General features: G+C 40.8%; 1 protein-coding gene across 1 annotated transcript in view; it reads left to right on the top strand.

Moving 5' to 3' along the window:
• The first annotated feature begins 306 nt into the window (after nucleotides 1–306).
• GNAL (G protein subunit alpha L) overlaps nucleotides 307–17,556 on the top strand; it is a 204,052-nt gene continuing 186,802 nt past the window's right edge. Inside the window, exon 1 of the mRNA XM_086740604.1 lies at nucleotides 307–1,017. Coding sequence (XP_086596730.1) covers nucleotides 564–1,017 — 454 coding nt within the window. The 5' untranslated portion in view covers nucleotides 307–563. The remainder of the gene's footprint in view (nucleotides 1,018–17,556) is intronic.

Below are 17,556 nucleotides of genomic sequence, written 5' to 3'. Positions count from 1 at the left end.
GGCCCGGTGGCCTTTCTAGCAGGGAGGAAAGAAGAGGGGCGGGTGGTGATGACAGCGAGGGGGCGAGGGTTTCCCAGCCTGTGCGCGGAGCGGGAACCGCTCCGCGCACAGGCTGGGAAACCCTCGCCCCCCTCGGCGCGGGCAGGCGGCCATCGGGCGGGGTGGCGTGAGGGGACGGCGGAGCCGGTTGCGGGGAGGTGGGGGGGGGAAGCTGCGAACGTGTGTGTGCGCCTGTGTGGCGGCGCGCCCCCGCCCTTTCCCCGCCGGCGCTCGGCGCTGCGCGGTGGGTTGGCGCTGGGGTATTTACGGTAAGGTGGACCCGGCGGTGGTGGTGGTGGCGGCGGCAGCTCGGTGTCAGGTGATCGGCGTTGAGGAGCCGTTTGCCGCCTGCCCGGGGAGGAAAAATGCAAGATGGCCCAGCGGGGCCGTGAGGGGCTCCGCGGCGCCCCCTCCCCGCCCGCTGCTGCTGCCGCCGCCGCCTCCCCGGCGCGTAGGGCCGGCGGGAAGCGCTGAAGGCCAACCCCGCCGCGCCAGAGCCCGTCCCCGGCGGGGGGCACCGAGCCATGGGGCTCTGCTACAGCTTGCGCCCGCGGCTCTTCGGCGATGCCGGTGGCGGCGGCTCCATCTCCAGTACCGGCGCCACCTCGGAGCCCGAAGCGCCAGCGGAGCCTCACGCCGCCCCGCAACCGCAACCCCTTGGAGCTCCGCTTCGGCCCGGCGGGAAGCCCGGCGGGGAGGCGGACGGGCCGCCGCTACTGCTGCAGAACGGTGGCGGTAACGGGGCGGCCCCCGAGAGGCCGCCGCCGCTGCCCAAGGCCGGCGGCCCCGGTGGCGGAGGGAAAGCGGGGCGGCAGCAGGCGCTGCACCAGACGCCGGCGCTGCAGAGACCCTGGGAGAAGCTGCGCCTGGAAGAACGGGAGGCGGAGAAGGAGGCGAGAAAAGTCAGCAAGAGCATCGACCGGGCGCTCAAGGAGCAGAAGCGGGAGTACAAGCAGACGCACCGCCTGCTGCTGCTGGGTACGTGTGTGTGTGTGCGGGGCGGGCAGGTGCCCCGCGGGGCTCCCCGGCAGCGCCCCCTCCCCAGCTTCCCCCATTTTCCGTGGGAGCCCTCCATCCCTCCTTTGTCTCCCCGCTGCCCCCCCCCCCCTTCCTCCGGCCCTGCCCTCCCGCCCCCCGGCCATCTCCATCCCCGGGCTCTCCCCCCGACAGGTTTACACCTTCTCTTTCCTTTCCTCCTCCCCCTCTTCTCTCCTCCCCCCGACCCTCTCTTCGGGCCCTGGTTTTGCGGTGGAGAAGGCGGTGGGCGCTGGTCCTGCCAGGGCGGGCGGCTCCACCCAGGCCGCCGGGCGGGAGCGGTGCGGGGATGGGGGAGCAGCGGGGTCTTCCCGGGGAGAGGAGCCCTGCCCGGGGCGGGGGGCTGCCCCCGTCGCCCCGCCGGGGAGTTACCTGAGCGACTCGGAAACGTTAAAAAAATAAAAACAAACAAAAAACCCTGCACGGTAGACAGGAGGGAAAATGGCCATGCATAAGGTGCGTGTGTAGCCTGTGGGTGATCCTCCTCTGCCGTGTGTAAGCAGGGGTGGGTTAATGGGGAGCGGTGGCTCCGAAATGAGAGGAGCGCTGGTAAGCAATAGGCTCCTCATTTAAAGAAGCAGGGAGCGGTGTAAGAAGAAATAAGCGGGTGTAGGTATGGGTAGTCTTCGCAGGCATCGCCTCTGCTACAAGATGTGTGCTTCAGCGGTTGGCTCTCAAATTTTTTTTTTTTTTAGGGAATGACTTTTCAGCTTTTTGTCCCCTCTTCTCTGAGGTGCTACGTGCAGTCTGCTGTTGCCGCTGCTCTTTCTAAGCATTAGTTAATAGTCCTCTCCAGAGGATTTGTACCAGCTGATACATTTACAGTATGAAAACCACAGGGGTATCTAATACAAGCATCTCATTTCCTGCAGGAAACAGAACAGTCATACTGCAGGGCTTTTTTTTTTTTATGGTCTGAGCAGAGGGCTTATTGGGCCTCTTAGCTGTGGCCATAAATCTCTGTTTTCTCTTAGTGTGGAAATACTGATTTGCTTTTGCATTAGCTCGCTTTGTGTGTTTTTGGAAAGTTGTGTGGTACGGAGTCTGGTGGTTATCCATGTGCATTCCAGTTTTTGGGTAGTCTTACGTCTTTCTTTATAAGGCCATGTTTCCATGTTATTGGATACCTTCATTCCTGTTGGTGGGTGAGGGGAGGAGAAAATACGAAATACAGCAGCGTACAGAAGGTGTAAGCAATGTTTGCTAGAACTGCACTGCTCTGATTCTAAAAAAAACCAAATCATGGGCTTTATTATTTCCCGTAAAATACCAGCCTGTAGGATACCAACATAGCCAGTAAAAGGAAAGAGGAAGAAGATGCCATTCCTACTCCATGGAATTAATAATATTCATTGTGAAATGTTTCTTCTGATACTTGAACTGTTACAGTCCTTACCTCTAAAACTCTAAATATTCAATTTTAAAATGCGTATTTTTAGAAGGTTTTTCTTCTTGTAACCTCTGAAAGTGCGTTGTGACCAGTATGGCTCCAAGAAGGCAAAGATACTGGTTGGTGGCCTTCCTCTAGAAAGCAATGTAATTGCTTGAACAAAAGGATCCTAAGAAACAGATACTGCTTGTCTTCTGTAACATAGGTGGTTGTCATAGTAAACCAGAGCAGTAAACACCTGTTCAGACACAATGCGGTTTGAAAAATAAACCATCTCTGACTGTTGGAACCCTGAAAGAAACTCAACACTCCTAAGACTCTCTGTATTTTTTTGTATTAAATCTGTGTCATAATCAGAAAATACTCTCTTGATCTCTGTATTGCAGAGAGGAAACGCTGGATTATTGTTTCAGGCCTGACACTAATGTTTGATTTGGATGTAGGGAGAGCTGCAGGTGCTTTGTGTTGCTGTTAGCAAAGAAGTGGAAATGCTGCTCTTGATAAGAGGAAAATATTTAAAATGGGGAAAGGTGTATTTATCAGAGAAGGACTAAAGCAAAATTGCCTTCCACAAAGTAATCGTTTTCAGTCTTGCACAGAGGAAAACACTTAGAATGTATACAAAGGTATTTTAGAATAAAAAATATTATCAGCTTGATATTCTGTAGCATTTCTGGTGGTAAATAACTTGATCCCTGTCCCTAAGGTCTTCCTGTCAGAGTGAACCTAAAAAGAGTACCTTTGCTTGAGAGAGGAGGAGTGTTTTTGTAGATCAACATGGAGGAAATGCACAGCAGAGGGGAAATGGTGAATGCAGTGACAGCAGAGCACCATCACAGAATAAACAAAGTTGAGCAACAGCCTTGGTATGAGCTTTGTTTGTTTCTTTTTTTAAATACAAGTTTGTAAATAATAGCTTCATTTTGGTTTGTCCTTGTATGCCTTGTACATGAACTGGGGCAAGTTTAGAGGTTACTGTAGAAATTTTAGAGGAAAATGCAGTGTATATTTTCAGGAGCTAATACTAGATATCAAAAGGGTATGCAAATAAATGCACTAGTGTAAGAACACTAATAATCTCTAAATTTTCTAAATAAGTAGCATATTATAAGAGAAGCTTCTATAAATGTTTGAAACCGACCTTTCTCTAAAAGCACACTGTTTTCATTTGACATAATAAAAGGAGAATTAATCAGCTTTGTGATGAGCTGTGCACATAAGTTACCAAAATATTATGAAGTCTCAATGGCATTTTTAGGGTATGTTGGTAAATAACTCTCTAAGGCGGGTGTGCGGCAAGTCCTCGAGATCAGCTGTCTGCATGTGCCTCCCACGTAAATAGGTGTATGTGTGGCTATAGCTGGGATGCTTTACTAGTGCACTGGCATAACAGCAAACATGGTTTGGATTAGCGTGTTTGTTTTTCTTCTTCTGTGAGAAGGTGAAGCCGCATAGAACAAAACTTATTTTCCACCACAACTGGCTGTTTAATGTCTACTTTAAAAAGAGAAGAAAGGGCTAGAAACCTTGAATTGATTGTTGTGCACTGTATTATTTGTGTTTTTTAAGTTTCGTTTTGTTTTTATAAGTGAAAAATGTGGATCTGTGCAGAATTCTTTGGATGCTTTTGCTAACCCTGAGATGAGGAATTTTTTTTTTTAAGCACGCATATTTATTGCATAGATTTACAAGGCTTGGTCAGAGTCTGGTACCTTTGGTTTCTGTCTTGTTTTCTGTTTGGTCTTTTTTCCCAGAGAACTGCAAACACTCTCTTCTAAAAGACTTTTTCAGCTGCTGATTTCCTAGAAACCGTACAAACATTACAAATCACTTTATAGTAGCAATTTAAATTCTCATTTCCAGTCTTGTACTTTAAAGTATTTTAGGAGTAAGTGGGGTGAAGGGGGATTGGCTTTAAACAAAGTGATAACCGTTGTGGTATAATTAAGGCTCATATTGAAGTAAGCCATAGACAGAAATAATTTTGTTTCCTAGATAGCTGTTCTCCTCCAGTCTCCTGTGGCTCCTGTGTTTTCTGTTTCCCCTGACTCCTGGTTGCTGTCCTAATTTTGGATTACTTTCTCAAGCAGAATTCGTTCTTTTGCCCTTCCCTGTTAAACTGAAACTGAAAGTGCTGGGAATAAAAGCTTCCCTGTTCAACAGAAACTGAAAGTAATGATATGGGGATTGAGGCAGGGAAAATGATGATAGTAATTCCCTTCATTTAAAAAGTACTGCAGCTGCTTACGTGATGTTTAAGTATTGACTTGATAGTGAAACTTAGACATGTTTGATAACGTTTGTGTACAAAAATGTATAAATCATACAAAGAAACATAGCTCCCCTGATTTCATGGAAATCAAACACAAAGATGTCAAGCTTGAGAAGTTACTGAGCAGTAGATTCCTGAAAGCTCAGAGGTATATAACAAAAGTAATGCTTTTGTTTTATTTTCTTAACTAAACACCTACTGACTGTTGTCAGAATTAAAAGGATTTCTGCTCTGACAGTGGCTTTTAGACTGAAATTATGTTCTGTTATTTGTGTATGCTACATCAGGAAACCCCGAGGTTTATCATCCTGAAACCAATTTTAAGTATTAAAATGAAACTTAATAAATCTTATTGAAAAAATAACTGTAATTTTAACTTTTATATAGTGCCAGCTCATGCTTGTTGATAAATACCTGAATTTTATTTAGCTTGATGTGCTGATATTTTCCCTGTGCCTGCATAAGGCTGTGTGCTTGAAGTGTTTTTCTGTTACCACCGGAGATGATGCCCTCTCTGCTCCATAACTAAGCTGGGCACCACTGCTTGTTCCAGCGTGTTGCACCCTCTTGTTGCAGCCTGTCTCTTCTTTACAAAAAAAAACTTGTTGGTTTGTGCTGATAGATTTAGGATCCCTACAGCTAGGTAGTTCTAGCGTGTAGATAATAAATATATAATTGGTAGGAAAAGGTATTTCCGTGATTTTGAGATAATGGACTGCAAATACTGACCAATGTAATAAAGTAAATGGGTTTTATAATCCCTAATCCTTTGCTTTGTTCGCGTGTCTTTCCAAATGCTCTTCTACTTTTGTTGTAACTCATGATGCTGTCATATTGAAGTGTATATGCACTCAAACCAGTAGGCAGAAGTCATCAGGACGTGTTGGAATTAGTTCTTAACTTGGAATTTAGGTGTGCTCAAAGTGATCCCTGACTTAAAACACTTAGCTTTTCTTTATTCTATAGATTACAGACTAATGGCATTTAGCCCATGTTTACCTGTTTCAACTAGCTTCCATTCTTTGATTAATTTACTTACTTTCCAGTCAATTAATATTTAAGGGGAAAAAAAAACACCTTTTTTTTTTTTCTATTCCACCCTGTTCTGCCCAACCCCACACCTGTTACTTCCTAACTTGCCAGCCCTTTGGCATTCCTTAACTGACTCTTAGGAGATCTTTTTCACTTTAAGATAACTGTATAAATAATAGTGATATCATGGGGTTTATTTTTTGTTATTCTATTTTAGCATCTTTGACACAGTTAAACTATAGAAATTTGGGGAAATATTTAGTGGTGAGTTGTGGTGGGGTGGTTGTTTTTGTTGTTTTGTTTTGTGTTTGTTTTTTTTTTTTTTCCTAGAGTCATGACTTCCTTCAACTTGCTTTTCAAATCAGGTACCATTTGAGCTTAGAAAGTTGAATTATTTATTTTTTTTTTTTCTTTTTAATTCTTTCTTCTTTAACAGCCTGGATGAGCTGTGGAGGAAACTTAGCCCTCCCTCTGCTTACCAACTTTAACTTATTTGGTAGCCTGTTCTAGAAATGTTTAGCTTTTGCTGAATGGTGTGGAAATTGTTACTTTCCATGGACTTCTGAATAATAGTAGAAAAGCAAAATGGTGCAAGTAAGGTAACAGAGCTGCTGCTTACCCTACCGTAGAAAGGACATAAACCTTCTGAGTTACAATTTTGTATTAGGGAAGTCTTGACCATACCTTTTAGTGTTTTCTTAAATTCTGTGTGGTTTGGATCTTTTGTAATATCCAGTAAGAGGCTCTTCTTAGAGTCGATGCTTGATGGGCTAAACAGATTAGTAAAACGAAGCACGGACCAGATGTTATTCAGGCCATTGGCTGGTGCCACAGTCCAAAAGAAATATAAAGCTATCTTTCAGTGAAGATGCAGATCCGTTTTTAGAGGTGGAAGATGTATGCAAGTATCTATTACTTAATAAAAACAGCCTTTCATGGATATTTAAAATCATCCAGTTATGGTTAAGGTTTACAGCTTTGTGTGGTTGCTCAACTCTGTGAGGTATTTGTTGTGCTGCTGTCATCAACACATTTTTCATTTCATGGGCAGAAGCTTTGTCTTACTGTGTCATTACTTAAAATTACTTGTTTGACCCAACTGTTTTAGTTTCTTTAATATTTTGATTGTTTTTGAATCATACAATAGTTTGGGTTGGAAGGGACTTTTAAAGGTCATCTAGTCCAACCCCCTTGCAGGGAGCAGGGACATCCCTGACTAGATCAGGTTGCTCAGAGCCCCTTCCAACCCGGCCTTGAATATTTCCAGGGATGGGACATCCACCACCTCTCTGGGCAACCTTTTCCAGTGCTTCACCACCCTCATTGTTAAAAAAAAAAAAAAAAAAACCACAAAAAACCCCCCATCTTACTCATTATATCTAAACTAAATCAACTTCCCTGTATTTTAAAACCATCTCCCCTTGTCTTATGACAACAGACCCTGCTAAAGAGTTTCTCCCCATCTTTCTTATAAACTCCCTTTAGGTACTGGAAGGCTTCTATAAGGTCTCCTCAGAGCAGGACTTGCACTTGGCTTTGAACTTCATAAGATTAAGACGGGCTCACCTCTCCAGCCTGTCAGGGTCCCTCTGGATGGCATCCCTTCCCTCCAGCACGTCAGCTGCACCACACGGTTTGGTGTCGTTGGCAAACTTGCTGAGGGTGCACTCTATCCCACTGCCCATGTTGCCGACAAAGATGTGAAACAGGGCTCATCCCAATACTGACCCCTGAGGAACACCACTCGTCAGTGGTCTCCACTTGGACATTGAGCCATTGACCACAACTCTTTGAGTGCGGCCGTCCAGCCAATTCCTTATCCACCAGGTGGTCTGTCCATCAAATCCATATCTCTCCAGTTTAGAGACGAGGACGTAAATGTTTTCTTTTGACTGATAATATAATAAATCAATAAGTCTGGGTGGTTGTTTTGTTTACTTTTTAAATACACAGGAATGCAGGGTCTAGAAGAAATGCAGCCTCGTGCTTGGCCTGTGCACATGATATTTATGCCTTTTCCAGAAGTGGTTAAGTGTGTTAAGCATCCTGACTAGCGGTTTTTCATATTGTCCCTGTGGCACTGTATAGCTATAGGTGAAACTCCTGTCTCGTGATTTGTCTGAACGTGGATATTGAATAAAAGTTTAAGGACTCAAAGCCTCACTGGATAAGCTTTATGAAGAAGAAAAGATGTGCTGTTTGGGACTAGAATAGATACAAAGTATTTAAGAAAATACTTTTTTTTTTTCCCTTTTTCTGTGTTCACATGCAAAGGATTGAAAAAGCCTGACGATTAATGTCTGTAACACAAGACATAACATCAATCACCCGTAGTGGAAGATCTTAACTGATAAGAATCTCTTTGAAGTCAGACTTGAATTGCTTCCTCATAATCTGATATTTTACATTTGTTTGTTTTTAAACTTAAGTTTGAAGAATTATAAATTCCACTTACATTTAAAGTAATGTTAGGTTTCAAGAATAATTTATTATTCTTTCCCAAAATACCATTACTGTAGTAAATCAAATCCAGGTCATATTTCAAATTCTATAGTGTTATCTTAACTTTATTTTAGCCATAATTTACATCATGTGGGAACAACATGCATTTTAGAGCTTATAAAGCTGTTTAAAAGTAGAAAGCTTCCCCCCCGCCCCCAATATTTAAAATGAGCAAAAAGAACAAGTATTGAAAAGTCTTGCACTTTCTCTATGATAGGCAATGCAATTTTGACTGTTTTTGTTAAGAAAACTTCATTCCTGCAGGGGCAAAAAGGAAGCTCTTCTCAGCAATCCAGTTAAGCAAAATTGTCTAGTTGGTCTTTAGAAGCTGCGGAAGAGGAGAACATTCCTTCTGTGATTTGGGTTAGTGCATGCCATGGAGATAAGTAGCAGGCTGAAAAACATTTGTAATAAAAACCTGGCAATAAATTGAGTTCTCCCTCTCTCTGAGTATTGTTTCCCCACTCTCAATCCCTCTTTTTTAAATTATTTGAAAATACCTACTTTTTGATACGTGTAGTATACTCTGTATTTAATTTGTAATACATATATTAAGATGGATAGAAAGAGGTTTTATTTTTCCATCATGAGGAATGAAAGCTATGTTGAACTACCTAAAGTGTGGATGGTCATGGATCCTTAGTCTTCTGTGCAGGTGTAGCTTCTATTGAACAATTTAATCTTTTATTAAAAACTGTTGTGAATGTTACTGGAGACATTACCAGTTCTGTTATGCTACAGTTCTCTTAATTATGGAGAATTAGTCATTCTGGATTTTGAAGCGAATGCGCTGCATGGTGTAAAGCAGTGCCTTAATATTTTTTTATTTTCTTGAATGCCTCACATGTGGAGGACTAACCTACAACAGGAGAAAGTTGCTTTTTTCCTAAGTCATTCATATTTCACATGCCTGAAATAATTTCATGTTGATTGAAGAATAGTTTTCTATTCCATACGATACTTTTAAGATAGAGAGACACACACGACCACTGAAGTTCTTGTAAAACATGGTAGATTGCCATGAAGAGTCTAGGTGAGTTAACCCAAGTAACTCTTGAAGGCTAGTTTATGTACACCAGTTACATACACCAGGATACAACCTGGTGTATCTCAGAGGCTTAAAGCTTTGTAAGAACAGGGCGAGTTTAACGGATTCTGTAACAAGATCAGGGTTTTGTCATCCTTTGACTCACTAGACGTTTGAATTACAAAATAGATTTACAGTGTTATCTTCTGCCTGTTCTGAGCTTGCTGTACTTGTCTAATTTACTCTCTAGGAGAGATAGGAACAAGATATTAAGTGCTTCTAACATGTAGCAGCCTTTGCAAAGACAAACTTTTTTTTTTTTATGTTCTTATACAAAGTATAAACCTAAGATGCAGAAGAATGTAATGATTTGTATAAAGGACATATGCAGGAATAACCAGTTCATAATCTGCAAAGGTATGGTTAAAGAGGGTTTTTTTTTTAATTGGAAAAAAAAATATTTTTCCTTTTTAAATGACAAGATGCTGTGGAAGGTATGTCTCATAATGTGTCTGTTTCCGCTTAATCATTTAATCACCTAATATTAAAAACTGAATGAAGAAAAAAATCCTTGATGTGTATGAGATAAGATTTTTCTACTTTAGCTGTGCTTAAGAACCTTGTAGTAAACTACTGTTACGTATGGCACTGTGCAACCTAGTCATGTATAAACAAGCAGGAAAATGGTATTAAGGGTCAGCTATAACTTAAGATGACTTTCGGATCGTTTTATTCATTGACTCTACTGACTTGTGAGAACAGCTTCGTACAGAACGGTAGCTGTTCACATTGCTTTGCTTTTATCCCTTGAAAATACTTCAGTGAAGGAAAACAGATAGGAACTACAGGACAATAATTCTGGTTCATATTGAATAGTTGATGTTCCTTTGATTTTAACATTTTAAAAGAAAAACAGACATCCCATTCTTTAGTGTATTTTCTCACACTTTTCAGGGGGAGGAGGGGAGCACAAAAACCAAGCAACCAACAAACCACCTTTCCCTCATGTAAATTCTGATGGCTTTGATTTGTTTAACGGAACTGAACTTTAAGATCATATTGATCTGGATTGTCCCTATAGATGAAATAGCACTGGGAAAGGAATACGAGCTTTTGGCACTGCATTTACATGACTGCCATGCATTAATCCTTTTAGTAAATAAAATTTTCTTCTTTTACAAATATTTTGAACAGCCTTACACTCTTCTTCAGTGCTCTGAAGCATTTAATTTATCTTGATGGAAGACTGATACAGAAGCAGTAGAGTTGCACTTGATTCAGTGCTTCCTGGTGTCTTGCTTTCAGATCCAGAGCTGTAGCAGTCCCTCAGATGCTTCTCTGAATTTCCAGGTGCACCCAGGGTGTATATGGCTGTTGTTCCAAATTCCATTTCTGCTCCCTCAGGTTTTCTTATTCCACTCAATGTGACACCTGGATTCATGAGCTCGTTTGTTCAATAGTGTCTTTCAAACTTGATTATTATTGAAACAGTACAATTGGTGGGGTTTCTTCGTTGTTCGGTTTTGGTTTGTGTTTTTTTTTAAATAGGGAAACTACAACAATATTTAAGGAGGCAGCATATTCATTCCTAGGGCCTTCTACCTGCTAACTTATATATAGAGGTGAGGATGTTGACTCAGCAGAGGGGCAGGGGGAAAAAAAGAACAAGAACGCCTACAGTGATGTCTGGCTTGTGATATGCAGAACTCTCTCGTCTGTCAGTGCATTCTGGCTCCAGGTGTGTGTCAGCTATGTGTTTGAACTACCAGAGGTGGAAGAAAAACTGTTTCAGGGAAAAGCTGAGAAGGAGAGAATAGTTTCTTGATACTTGAAGTTGCTCATACCTTAATGTAGAAGGGATCACCTGAAGAGTAATCCACTCCAAAGACCATTTGGCAATAGTCCTTGTCTGGTTTAAAAGCATTCACAGATATGTGGTCTATCTGCCAGAGACTGACTAATACTTTCCGATGCAATTCAGTAAAAGGTCAAACAGCCTTTCAGGTGGCTGTGTTACAGAAGGGCTTGGGGGGTGGGCAGGAGTGAGACGGGACTGTTTTTCATGTTATGCCTAGTACTATTGCTAGTGTTCCTGGTCCAGGAGTTTCAGGAAAGGGAAATAGGGACTCTGATGCTCTGAACAAGAATGAGCAGGTATTTCGTACTCGGTGTACTTCCTGATACAATGCTTAAGAACAGGTATGTATTCATACTTGGTTCTGCTCTTGAGAGAAACCATTCACCTTAATACTGCAGACTCTCAGGGATTTTGTGCGTTGGTTGTGTGAGCAACAGCACAGCCTGCCAAGGTTCTCCAGCACCTGGCGTTCCAGTACGTGTAGATTGGGTGCAGGGCAAAACAAATACATAACCTTTCTCAAGCCTAAACAGCATAACATCAGTACATCCTACTATGCTGGCTGCCACTGAAATGTAACCTTTCTTAATTACAACATTTCTCTAAAATAAAGATGACTAAAAGAGTGTGGAGCAAAAGTTTTTTTTCTTTTTTTTTTCTTTTCTTTTTTTTTTTTTTTTCTGTCGTGTCCCGCCCCCCCCCCCCCCCCCCCCCCCCCCCCGACTTCCTATTTAAAGTGAATCCAAAGCCTTCCTGTAATACCTTTGTGTTTCTTTACAGGTCAAATAAACTTACTGATAAGTAAGAATTTCTGCCATTGGCTTTTTTCCCCCCCTATTTATTCTATATTCTGATACCTCTGGTAAAAGAGTAATTAGAAACTTTCTTGGGCTGACTGTTTAAGTGATGTGCAAAGAAATGCTGAATTAATCTCTCGTAATCCCTTGTCAGAAAAAAACAATTTGAAGATATTAAGTACCAAATAAAAGAATATACAGCATCTTTTGAGTTCGGTCCTTTATCCCCTAAAGCAGTTCTCTAAAGTTAGACTGTTAAAGACTTCAGTATTGGTAGCTGCTTCATCACTGTGAGGTAAGTAACCAGGCAATGGAGCAGTTTTAAAGAATTTATGAATAAGTAGACCTAGAAGTAACTGGTAAGATTTTTTTTTTCCATTTGACTTGTCTATGTAACCAAGAAATTGTTTTACTTCCCAGTAGTCTCTGTGCTCTAAATTAATAAGTTGCTTGAATTTTAACATGAGTGTTACCAAGGTAATTTTCATATAAAGTGTTTAAGCCGTTGTATTGTTTGGGGCCTTATTTTGGTTCTGAACAGGACACACACTCTGTCCCACCCACCAACTTCAGCATCTGCTTGGTAGGAATTCACACTACACTTGCTTTCTTCAGCTTGTTTGTAGCTGTAACTTCCATGATTATTCCATTCCCTGAAATAAAACAGGCTGGAAAATATTCCTTAAAAGGTGAGTGTGATCTTCACCTATTGCTCTTGTCTGAACTGTTATTCCAATGTCTCAGAAGTGGGTGATGCCCACTTCTAATTGTTGGTTTGTTTTTTTTTTTATTATTTATTTGTGTTCATTTTCTGAAGGAAGCATTGTGGTGGTGTGGGGTTTTTTTGTTGTTGTTGTTTGTTTGGGGGCATTTTGGTTTGGTTTGGGTTTCTGTTTGTTTTTTCTTTTTCCACTTGGTTCATCAGACAATAAAGAATTGCTATATATCAAGTCTCTCTGGAACTGGCCTATAAAAATCTTTGTGCTCTGCTTCTGCTGCTTCTAGAGATACAACTTTCCAGTGGCTTCTTGAAAAGTGTTATTTGACTGTACCATGCTTATCAGAGAGTTGCTGTTCTCCAACATTATTGTCCATCCACACTTCAGTCTTTTGATAAGCTAGTGTTATTGCAAGTGGTGTCTTCAATCAGTGACTAAAATTTTACTGATTCTGTGAGGACCAGTATTCTATGATTGCTAGTAATCATAGAATGGTTAGGGTTGGAAGGGACCTTCAAAGATCATCTAGTCCAGCCTCTGTGCTGGGAGCAGGGACATCTCCAACCAGATGAGGTTGCTCAGAGCCCCGTCCAACCTGGCAGTAATACTGCAACTGGTTGATGATTCACAATTAGTTCTTGAAATCCATCTATTACCTGATTCCTGTTCCACTGAAAATGTGTTATATTGATCATTTTCAGAATAACATCAGGCATACATATGCTGCTTATTTATAGTATCGAATGTCTTATATTGACATAAGCCTTTAACTTAATCAACTGTTTGTTATCAATACCCCTCAAATACTTATTTTTAATTAAGCAAATAACTTATTACTGGTTCATTGACCTTTAGGTGGTAGATACCAGTCCTGTGCTTGATGGAATGTGGTTTTTCTCAAACTGTGTGTAATCCTAAATAGCGGGATCTCATACGTGAAAGACACTTATTTTCTGAGGCCTTCTATTTCATAGAGTAACAGTAAACATGATTGACATTCTTTATGCTGTTATCTGTGGTGATTTGCAGGACGTGCTCAGATCCTTCCCGTAAAGAATTCTCCTGTAAATATTAAGAAGAGAACTGTTTAGATCACCTTGTGAAGAAAGAGGCCAGGAATCTCTGTTTAAAGAATTACTTGTGTTGACACATGCATTGTTACTTGCTGTTACTGTTTTAAGGTACAGAACATAAACTGACTTTTCTGGGTGAATGTTTTCATTAAACAATGAGGTTGGTTATCCATGTCTTGGTCTGGCATGGCCTAGAAGAGCATGGTGCTATTATGATTTCTGGCAAAATAAATAACTTTATTAAGTTGAGGAGATATTTTGGAAACAGTAGTATTTTGCTTGGTCCATTCCATCTCTAAAGTATAGTCTCTTTTTAGGGTGGTCTAAACTGTCCACTTCGCTCTCCTTTTCCTAAGAAGAAGACAAGCTGCTTATTTAAATTGATACTTCCAGCAAGCTGGAAATACTTTATCAAGATGAAATATTAAGCTAATTGAATACTTACTGCTGCTACAGACCAGAGCAGGAGGGGGGCAGGGGGGGAAATCTCATGATGTAGTTTTTTGTTTCCTTCTTTTATTTATTAGTGGCTGTGGTCCAGAAGTGTCTTCTGTGCTTTGTTAGATCTTGCAGGCAGTTGTGTGGACCTTTTATGAACGCTGTTTTTCAAATCAGCTGACTCCTGTTACTTTTTGCCTTCTTTGTTTATGACTGGGAAATTACTGATCATTAAGGATTTGAAATAGTCTTTACCATAGAGGAGTCCAACTCAAAATGTAAAGCTCTTAAATCTAAGCACTTAGTAAATTAACAGTTTTATTTTAGGTCTGCTTCTTGGTGGCTTTTTTTTTTTTGGTAGTAGTTAGGAAAGATAATTAATACCTGTTCAAAAAACCTGCTTCTTGGCAGAATTGTTGTCTATGTTACACATTGGAAATAAATTCATATTCTAGCCCTTTTCTAACGTAAGGATAGAGTTCTTACCTTAATAATCCTCATGTTATATTAATATGTATTTGAGTGAAGAACTAAGTCTATGTGAATGTGTTGGGATAGTCTCATTCTTTAACTCATCCTAAATGCACACTAACAATTATCTTAATCTATGAAATACTTGACTGAGTCCATCATCCTGTCATCATAGGCAGTCACCTCTTTCCCCCTCCCTCTGCCTCCCCCCCCTTCTCAGGTGTATACAGTTTTTTCAGAGCACGGAATGACTTGAAAAGGTTTCTTGACCCCCATCCATGGCTGGCAATGTATTTAACATTTCAAAGGATAGCCCTTCCTCTGTGGGTGTTCAGATAAATGCTCTAGCTCGATCCAGGTCTTCTAGCATTTTAATTAACTTTCCACACAGGGAGTCTTCCTGTGGAGGAAACATGCTTTTTTTTTTTCTTAAAAAGAACTTCCAAAACACATTGCGAGCATAAACTGGAGGAGAAAAAAATAACTTTAAGTATAGAAGCAGTTGTGTTACTGACTTTGCTGTAGTATGTAAGGATCTGAAGGTGTAAGTCAATGTAATGTGCAAGTATGTAAAATGCATAACATTCAAAGCACAGTAAGTCTTGCTGTGGCCGCAAGAATCCCAGATGTGAACTTTACTCTGCAGTGTCATCAGTTTGGAATTAACTGCTCAAGTTGGAAGAGGGAGCTGAGACCCAGAGGCATGGCAGAAAATCACTTTCATGCATGTCATCTTTGAATGTCTCATTTTTCAGCTTGAATATGGTACATGTCATCAGAAGTGCTTCAAAAGTACTGAGCAGTTTTGCCTTCCACCAACTTCAGCTGGAGTCAAATGGTCAGCATGGAGGAAGACTTAGACACAGAGGTGTTGTGTTGTATACTCTGTATATATCAATTTGTAGAGGAAGAATATTCCTTAGTTTTAGAATTATTTTTTGTCACTTTATACCTGGGCAGTTTGTTGGGTATGTATTTAAGTGATGGTCATAATTCAGTTGTTTAAAATATGATAATTTTTTTTTTCTCTTTTTAGAGAGAGAGCCTTTATTCAGAGACTTAAAACTGAAAATGCAGTTTCTTTTCATGGAGCCCATGAAGTGTAGTATGCAACTGCTGATTCAACAGCAGGATGCTGAAAAACTTAACGTATATTTCAGAATGACAGACTTCTTGAAATATTGACAGAAACACTTATTTGCTTAGTTTTAAAATTTTCCCTTCTGAGTGTAAATGTCCATTTGTATTCGTTGTGGAAAACTTCAGGCTGAGAGATTAAAACCTAATAAAATCCACTGAATGGTATTATATAATGAAAATCATTAGGAAGACTCAACTACAACAATCAATAGGGTTTGATTCTAACTATAGTTAAATTGTCAAATATACATGCAAAGGTGAGGCATTTCCAGCGTGAAGGGTATCTGTTCAAACCTTTGGTATATATGCTTTGTATCAGCATGCATTATGTTGTCTTTGATTACATGACTGACTGTGCTTCCTTTCTACATTCCTTATAGACCCATGCCTGCCTTAGAGTATATACAGTTTAGAATAAAAAACAGCAACTGAATAAGACTTGTTCACTGCATGTGATCTTCTTTTTTTTTTGTGCAGAATAATTCCTGCATTGTATACAGCAGTCTTTAGTGTCTTGTGTGGGTTTTTCTAAGGAGCAAACCATAGATGTTTCCTGTTGTACAGATGCTACATCTAGGTAGAAGTGAAACATGATCAAACATACATGCCATCTAAATTTTAATTGCTAGTTTAGGTGTCTACAGCCTGGTCAACTTCTAAAATTATTTTAGACAACTGTTAGAAAAAGCTGCGACCTTTGATGTCCAAATTATTATGTTAATGTTTACTAGAATTTCTGAAAACTGTTTCTGAAGCTAAATACTCTTGAGAGTGGGGAAACTTAATGATAATGCTGCAGCTATCAGCTATACACAGGCTCATCTGGTGGCCATGCATCCAGGATGTGAAGACTCAGTTGGGAAGAAATTGAACCGTATAGTACCATTTCTATGTCCCAGTGCCAGCTTAATGATCTGGGCCTCTCAGATGCTGGTCAGGCAAGTTCCTTGTCATGACAACGTGAGAATGTCTTTAAATCTTAGAAGTATACCGTTCCTGGTTTCCTGTCTGTGATCTCCTGTTTCTAGGCCAATGAAGAATGATGGCTTCTAGCAACTGTTGATAGCCTTTCACCTCACTTCAGATAAGCATGAGACGCAATATAGTGGAGGGTGTTCTGGCAGCAGCATGCTGTGTTGGGAAAACCACCCCATGTTGTAAAGGTTATCAGACTGCGTTGCTACTGCACATTTTGATATCTGGAAAGAATCCATCTGACTAGCTTTGGGAGCAGGAGGATAAGCACTGAATAGTGGGAGTCTCTTACTGTATCAAGCAAAAGGACTCTGAGCCTAGGCAGATGGACAGTTGTATTCCTACAAGCAAAAATTTTGTCCCTGTCCCTCGCTGCTAGTGCATGACAAGAGTGCATTGGAAAAATTGAAGAAACAACTTGTTCTTGCAGTCAGTAACCTGATTTACCCCAAGCTGAAGTAGACTAGTAGTTAATGAATTGAATATCACCAGGATTTTCTTGTATGGTTAAGCTCCTTCATAATACTTACTGCTCTGGTTTACCACCTCTGATGATAAAATTGTTTACACAGTGGTACAATTTTTAGTATAGAACTTCTCTGTAATTATAAAGCTTCTTTATAAAGTCTGCTATCTTTTTCCTTAGAAAGTGTACATGACTAGAAAAATTACACTTCACAAATCTTTGAGCCATTGAAGTTATTGAACATGTCATCAGTCCGCTTGAGAAACAATGGAGATTGGAGATCTTGCATTCCTTAATTGGAACAAACTGGGATCCAAATTCC

The sequence above is a fragment of the Chlamydotis macqueenii genome, chromosome 2, assembly GCF_036417535.1.
Source record: "Chlamydotis macqueenii isolate bChlMac1 chromosome 2, bChlMac1.mat, whole genome shotgun sequence".
Classification (NCBI taxonomy): Eukaryota; Metazoa; Chordata; class Aves; order Otidiformes; family Otididae; genus Chlamydotis; species Chlamydotis macqueenii.
The sequence above is the reverse complement of the archived record's forward strand: the minus strand, read 5'-3'. Positions and strand labels throughout refer to the sequence as shown.